The sequence below is a fragment of the Dermacentor variabilis genome, chromosome 2 (assembly GCF_050947875.1).
Source record: "Dermacentor variabilis isolate Ectoservices chromosome 2, ASM5094787v1, whole genome shotgun sequence".
Taxonomy (NCBI): domain Eukaryota; kingdom Metazoa; phylum Arthropoda; class Arachnida; order Ixodida; family Ixodidae; genus Dermacentor; species Dermacentor variabilis.
In genome coordinates, this window is record NC_134569.1 from 113,397,975 (window position 1) to 113,405,900 (window position 7,926).

The following is a 7,926-nucleotide window of genomic DNA, read 5'->3' on the forward strand; positions in this document are numbered from 1 at the left end:
TCCATCCTTAGGAAACTGGGGTACAAAAGCCCAGAATCACGAGAGGGGATAACCGCCACCCCCAAACAAATTGCCAACAGGTTAAGAATACCCCCCATCCCAAGAAATATGCCCCCCATACACAACGAAGAACGCGGGACGAGCAGAGTCCAAAGACTCCGAAGCTCCCTCGTTCAAAAACAGGGGGTAGTATACACCGATGCGGCAGAGTATCCAAAAAGGCACTACGCTGCAATAGTAGTGAGGGACAAAGGCGAGCTAATCACGAGCTGTAACGTGAGACACTCTACACCAGGGGAGGCAGCGATGGCGGTGATTGCCCTGGCAATCACAAACCCATCAACCAGAATAATTGTCACCGATTCTAAAACTGCAATCAAAGCCTATGACACCCGTAAGGTGCCCAAAGAGGCCGGCAAAATTTTGCAAGCAGGCAAGGAGAACGCACCCAACGACCTAATTAGAATAATATGGGTGCCCGCCAATAGTGGACTCACAGGGAACGAGATCACCATCGAGGTCGCCCGAGGACTCACTCACCAGGCCCCAGCGCAGGCAGACTACTCCCTGTCCAAAAAGCAAAACAGGACCACCATACCGAGAAATTCTAGAACACTATAGAATGGAAAGGAGAACCCGCCCTCCCCCCCCCCCCCCCCCATAGATCTCTCACAATGAAGGAAGAAGTAATCTGGCGAAAACTGCAGGCGGGTACCTTACCAAACTCGTATATCCTACACAAATTGGATCCTGAGGTGCACTCTTCCAAATGCAAGAACTGTGAAGGCATAGCGACCCTAAATCAAATGTTCTGGGCTTGCTCAGCGCTAAACGGTCTACATGGGAACAAACATTCATGGGAATCCTCCCTCCATAGCCAGGAAGAACAAGCCCCAAAACAAGTCATCGGTCATGCCCAGGCCGCCGCCGGAAGCCAACTGAATCTGGCCGACGTCTACGGGGGAGGTAGACGGTGAAAGGGGGAGCTGCATCTCACCCTGATCACCCATACTCTCTGACAGGTATAAATAAAGTGCTTTATCTCTCTCTCTCTCCGGAACGTCTTGTCTCGCCGATGTAGGATACCGAGCAGTATACATAACGTTCTCTGTGCGCCAAGCGCCTCACGTTTTCTTCGATATTCCTTGGGTAGCCACATTAGGTGCCCAAATTAAATTGTAGCCAGCATAGTTTCCTTTGCGTTTTTTTTTTTCATTTCGGCACTCCGGCCCCACAAAAGAAGACATTGTTGCGGCGCCGCGAATTTCCGCATGGTGAAAGTTCGATTTCGTTATCTCTTTTGCGGAAAGTAAAAATAAAGGACCACGGGACGCTTCAGTTGCCGGATACACTTATTATTGCGAGAGCGATTATATGGTTATTCCGGGCACATTCCTGCCGTTGCCGTCGCCCTCATGTTCCGTATAAAGTCCAAGGACGATAACATCGTAACCGCGCACATGCCGCAAGCTGCATGTGCGAGTGAAGGCGTGGCTCAGTCGCAAGGTAAAAAAGCGGGGAGGAAGCACGACGCCTTCCGCCGCGCGCGATACGTCGGGGGAGTGGAGGGAGGGGCGGCGGGCTTTAGGATTCTGTGACTTGTGGATCTGTGATTGCCCAACATGTTTATTTGCCTTGTTTGACGCATTATATACAGTGACCTTTTCTTAGATAGGTTGATTTATTGCAGACTTATACGTGTATTTAAATAATTGTTGCGAGGTTTTGTATGTACACGCATGCAACTTTGTTTCCGGTGACACTTGCCCTTTATCAAGCTATATCTTTGTATTTGTATATTTCATTGTATCTCCGCATTTCTAATGCACGAGGGCGAGTCAAATGGCAGTGAGCCAACCCACCCCGCGCAATAATCGTTCGGTTCACTATCTGCGAGGGATGCGCGTAACACAGAGACATCTCTCATTTACAAAAGTGACACGAAGGTGCGATGATAAATGTTCTTTATTGCTATCATACACTGGGTTGAACATGGTTGCATGACATAATGGACGCTCCAAAAGTTGAACAGCGTGGTGTCGTGAGGTTTTTGACAGCGGAAGGTGTTTCTCAAAAAGAAATTAGTCGCCGTATGGCTGCCGTATTTGTTGAAAATTTCATTTCATTGGTCACTGTGAAGCGTTAGAGAAAATGGTTCAAAGAAGGACGCGAAAGTTGCAAAAACGATCCAAGAACGGGCCAAAGCCACCGTGCAATCATCCCGAACGCAATTGCAAAGGTTGATGAGCTGATTAGACAAGAACGGAAGATAAGCACCGATGAACTGGCAGAACGTGTGAACATCACTCACGGTTCGGTTCATACCATAATTCATGAACGTCTCGGTTATCGGCTGTTGTGTGCGCAATGGATGCCAAAGATTTTGAACCACCGCCCGAAGACCAAGAAGTTCGGCTCTGCCTTGAGTCATGTGATCCGGTATCACAACGAGGGTGACGACTTCTTGTTTGCAATTGTAACCGGGACCGAATGCTGGTGCCACTATTACCAGCCTGAAACACGACGGGAATGCTTATAGTGGAATAATTCGAATTCACCATCCCCAAAGAAAGCGAAGGCCGTCATTTCCACGGGAAAAGTGTTGTTGACTTTTTTTTCGATCGCCAGGGGCCATTACTGATCAAATTGGCTAAACTTGGAGAGACTATCAATCGTTTCCGATACTGTGAAACGCCGGATCGGTTGAGTGTCGCAATCAAGAACAAATGACGTGGAAAATTGACGAATGGGGTCATCTTGCTGCACGACAATGCCCGTCCCCACGTCGCTGATGTGGTTAACACAAAACTGGCAATGTTCAAATGGGAAATGCTGCAACATACGCCATACAGCGCCGTTGCGACTTCCACAATTTGGGGCGATTGAAAAAAACAGCTCAAAGAAACCAGATTTATGTCGGACAATGACGTGAAGAAGTCAGTTACAGACTTTTTGAAGCAGCAACCCAAGGATATTTATGAGATAGGAATCTCACGACTCGTTAGTCAGTGGAACAAATGTCTCAATGCTCATGGAGACCACCTTTAAATAAAGCGCCGCATTCGTCATATATTCGCATTGGCTCACTTTCATTTGGCTCGCCCTCGTATATTTTGCAGAACTCCTGCTTTTTATATGGGCTCTCTGTTGCGACTATAATTGTGGTGCAATTACTCACAATACGCGACTGATGGCTGCTCCTCCTGCGCAATACATTGAAACGAAGGACAGCGTCATTGAGATTCTTCCCTGGCTGTTGCAGATGTACAAAAATGAAACAAGTTTCGTACATGACAAAGCTTCATTAAAATATTTGTCCTTAACTTCTTCATTTTACGGCCTTTACATTTTTCATATCAGTGGCATGCACTGCTTTGCTGGTTTCGAAGTGATATAGTTCTAAAGTTGGTATGATATTTTCTTTACTTATTAAACAAACAAAACACATGGAAGCATTGATATCAGTTATTTCGGGCGCAATTTTCGGGGCATACGAGTATAGTCTTTCATGACAAGAAATACATATTTTACTCCTCTTGACAGTGCGTAGCGTTCAAAAAATCTTTGGCAATTTCAATGCAGTTATTATTCATCTATTTGATCCGTCGACAAATTCTATAAGTAGGAGGCCGAGTTGTAATGCGAGCCTCCCCCCCCCCCCTTTGAAATTTCTGGCTACGCCACTGCCAAACACGCATTCCCCGTTTACATCGTAATCCCTGACATGCACAATAACTCTAATATGTCGGATTCGGCAATGTTCCAATCGGCTCAATCTCGCATGTTCGAAAGATTTCCACATTATCCTAAAGTTTTCACAGATGAATCTGCACACAGCGACGGTCAAGGTGCCTTTTCAGCTTTTTTCTGCCCTTCGACTAAAGTACGACATATCTTTCAAATACCCCATCCAGCTTCCTCGACAACTAGCAGTTAGCAGCGATTAATGTTGGACTAAAATACGTGCAAGAGGAGCTAACAGCATCGAAGATTGCCATATTTGAGGACTCCCGCGCTGCCCTTAGCAGGTTACAACACAGTCAGATTGATTGTCCAGTTGTGCGCAGCATTACTGACTCCGCAAGCAAAATTTCATCACGTGGGTATCTCTCGTTGCTCAGTGGATACCTTCACACGTAGGAATCATCGGAAATGAAGAGGCTGATCGACTGGCTTCAACTTGCACTCATAACAACTCTGTCTGCCCTAAAATTTTGTGCAAGCTTGATGACGCTCGTCTGCTGACTCGTCTTCACCTTCTGAAGTAGCATCCAGACAAGCGCGTCGGAAATAAAATGTTCCCGCCCGTGTTTGCGGTCAAGGCTTGCCTCGTTGCGCTGAAGCACAACTACTCAAGCAGAGGGTTGGCTGTTTGAACGTGTGCGAACATCTACACAGACAAGGTCGTGTGGCCAGTTCGTCGTGTATGTCTTGCGGTTGCTGCGAGACACTTCAGCACCTGATGTCGGAGTGTCGCGCTTTCAGTGCGCAGCGCATGTCGTTAGTGAGGGACTATCAACTCCTTGGCCTGCGGTGTACGATATTCGAAGAATGTTTGTACCCCAGTAGCTGTGCGTCTCGACGCGATCAGGCTCATCGCGAGCTCGTTACTTTTGTAAAAGTAACTAACTTAGGCTCACGTTTGTAGTTCAGACATTAGTCCCTCCCCAGTCTAGGAGGTCCCTCCCCAGTCTTCGACTACGGGACCTCCTAGAGTTACTTTTTCTGTAAAACATTTCAAGCGCATCAATAAACTGAATAAACTGAAAACTGAAACTGAAATTTGAAATTCTGTAGTAGCGTGACCTTCAGGATCGGCCCTAATATGTATGGCCTGTATTGTGTATCCTGCTTTATTCTTTTAGATTTGTCCTGTTGCTCTTTCTTTCCTCTTTCCTTCTTTCCTATCTTCCATTTCTGTGTTTCTGTCGCCTCCTTTCTGAAGACTAGGCAGGCGTGGTGCCCCTTCTGGTGGCAGTTGCCAGCCTGCTCCTTGTTTTCCCTTTCCTGTCAAATGTATATATGTTTTCAAAACAAAACAAAACAAACAACAACAACAACGACGACGACAACAACAACAACAACAACAACAACAACAACAACAACAACAACGACGACGACGACGACGACGACGACGACAACAACAACAACGACAACAACAACAACAACAACAACAACAACAACAACAATAATAATAATAATAATAATAATAATAATAATAATACCTATTATTTGTCCAACTGTTAAAAACTCGTCTTAGCTGTGAACAAACTAGCTCAGTTAAATCATATTCTCATGTACTGAAGTTTCGAACGAGTATTTCATGATCAGCCCATTTTATGTCCGCTGTAGGACGAAGTGCGTCAGCTGATTCCATCATATACGGCCAAATTGCCAATTTTTATTGCACCATCTACAATTCGTTGCCGTCCTTTGCGGCGTTTCTCTTCCACTGGTACCAATTCTGTAACTCTAGTGTGACAGCCATTATCTATTGCACTTATTATATTACCTATTCAACTCCGTCTATCCTTTCTAATCCTAACTAGAATATAGGCTATTCCCCTCTTTCTCTCTATTCCACTCCGCTGTCTTGCTGTCACTTAACGATAAGATCATAGTACTTCGTTCTACCCTCGTTGCGAAGTCCTTAGCGTACTCGCAAGCTTGTTTGTTTAGTTCCAAGTTTCTGCCCCATATGGTAGTACCGGTAAAATGCATTGATACTATACTTCCCTTTTCAAGACTAACGGCAAGCTGCCAATAATGGTTAGGTGACGCCTGCCGCATGCGCTCCAGTCCATTTTTATTGTTCTATAGCTCTCCTTACCACAATCTCTTGTGACTTGTTTGTCACAAGGAACAAGTACTTTATTATTTGGCAAAGCGCTGCTCACTGCACAAGGAAAATGGTCCCTGAGGATAGACGGACATTCTAGCTTGGGAATCAGGGATGTAGATCGAGGTTGTGCGGGAATGGTATCAGTAAAATTTAATGTTATGTTGAAAATAACCGTTCTAAAGAAATCACAAAATGCTCCTAGGAGTAACAACACGTATACGCGCTTTGTATAATTCTCAGAGTTTGTTAGTGTGCAATATGCTTTACAACGGGATACAACCGTTTGAACAAAAGACCGAGCTGCTCGCCTTTAATGAAATAAGGCGAAGCTTTCTTTGGCTGTTCCCCCCATTTGGCGCGGACAGATGTCTTACCAGGTAAACTTGGCCGACTACGGTTTCAGTGTTATTAAATCTGAGGTGACTCTGGACACCAGTAAAGGACAAGTGTCCTCGCACGGGTTCTAACGTGATTCCTGATGCGGGCTTGTTCTGGCGAGTGTGAAACGTCGCTGAAGCCACACGCCTCCAGACATTAACCAACAGAGATACCAAGTAAGCCTTCCCAGTAACATATCTAAGCAGGTCTGGCAGGAAGCTCTCGCTTGATTTTGAGAATCATCCTCCAATGGTTTATGCCATCTGTTTTCTATTTTTCCCTGTCGTTCTGTTTGTGTGCCAGACAGTGCAAAAACAATCAATAGCAGTGCTCACCTTCCACGTGGTATTGAGCTTGTTGATGAAGGACACCATGCCGTCGGACACAGGCCTCAGGTGGGCTGGGTGGAAACGACGGCCGTGAACGACCGCCCCAAGCAGTGCGCACGCGAGCACACGCTTCCACATATTCTGCAACCAGAGAGATACATTTTTATGTGCCTTTTGTTACAGCAATGATTGGTAATGAAAAGTAGTTGTCAGAAAACGTTATTTCGAGCGAGCCGGAGGGGGCATCGGCAGGACAATTAACGCGCGATCGGCGCCGATGCATCCGAAGCTGTTCATACTTTCGTTGGCGATTTCGTGCTAAGGTTACTTTTTCGCGCTGACGAAGCGCTTTTGCCATACAAACTTAATAGTCGAGTGATCACCAGTGGACACGAACGTGCGAAGTCTTAGCCTGGCGCCAACTTTTCGACTACGCGCTTCCCTTCGTCAGTGCCTCGGCGAACACAAGTTTTCGTTGCCTAAACATTGACATCAGGATGAGGCTTCTCATGTTCGCTCGCAGGTAATAACTTCCGCTCTTCATCGTCCTGTGAGACGTATGTCTTGCTCGAATATCTAAAATTTAGTTGTTTAACATACGAGTAACGTGTCCTAAGCAGTCATCAACCGCGATATAACAAAGAAACGTTGCTGGAGCCAGCATTTCGACAAGAGGGCTTCTTTTCGTCAGGGCAGCACGAATGCTGCTCTGTCGAAGAAATGCCTTTTGTGGAAACGTTGGATCCAGCGACATTCATTATTCAAGCGCTGTTCATCGCTTGAAGACCACATGTTACTGTGAAGTTTGGTCTCGTTCGGACGCTCTGATTTGTGGTTTCTTAATGCTCATTGTCATCTTCAGATTTCAACTTGGCGTTAACCATAATATGCACGGCCGCTGAAAGGGATATGTTAACATTATCCAGGTTCTGAAGGTCTGGAGACCTTGAACCTTCAACTCTGGCGTTTAAAATGATTTTCCGTCAGAGATTTATTGCAGCAAACCAAACTTTACTTTTCGAAGTGTTAACGAGGCAACCAGCGTGCTAGCTTGCTTACCTGAGATTCTGTCGGCGGCAACCAGTTGAAGATGTTGTGCCTTGCATCCCACTTCTTATACGCACGGATGAAGAGAGCAGTTATCGCCGTTATCATTTACGTTCCGAGTCGCCTTGTGCTCATAGCGCACAACAAAACCTCGATGTACTTATCTGTAGCTACACAGCTCGGGCACGTGAGCGTCGTGTCGTTAAAGGCTTGTTAAAGTGACAATCTCGTTCTCCGAACGACTTCTTAATGCTTATAGAAAAGAAGAAAAAAATACAGGCGAGAGGCAGTGAAGGACGAAATAAAGACTGCGATTGCAGAGAACTTCAG

The 7,926-nt window shown here is 45.9% G+C and overlaps 1 protein-coding gene across 1 annotated transcript in view; it reads right to left on the reverse strand.

Annotated features, from left to right (window-relative positions):
• The window catches only part of LOC142572577 (cathepsin B-like), a 32,178-nt gene extending 24,484 nt beyond the window's left edge, over nucleotides 1-7,694 (reverse strand). The window contains exons 1-2 of the mRNA XM_075681791.1: nucleotides 7,609-7,694; nucleotides 6,556-6,690 (exon numbers count right to left, since the gene is read on the reverse strand). Coding sequence (XP_075537906.1) covers nucleotides 6,556-6,687 — 132 coding nt within the window. The 5' untranslated portion in view covers nucleotides 6,688-6,690; nucleotides 7,609-7,694. The remainder of the gene's footprint in view (nucleotides 1-6,555; nucleotides 6,691-7,608) is intronic.
• Nucleotides 7,695-7,926: the final 232 nt, after the last annotated feature.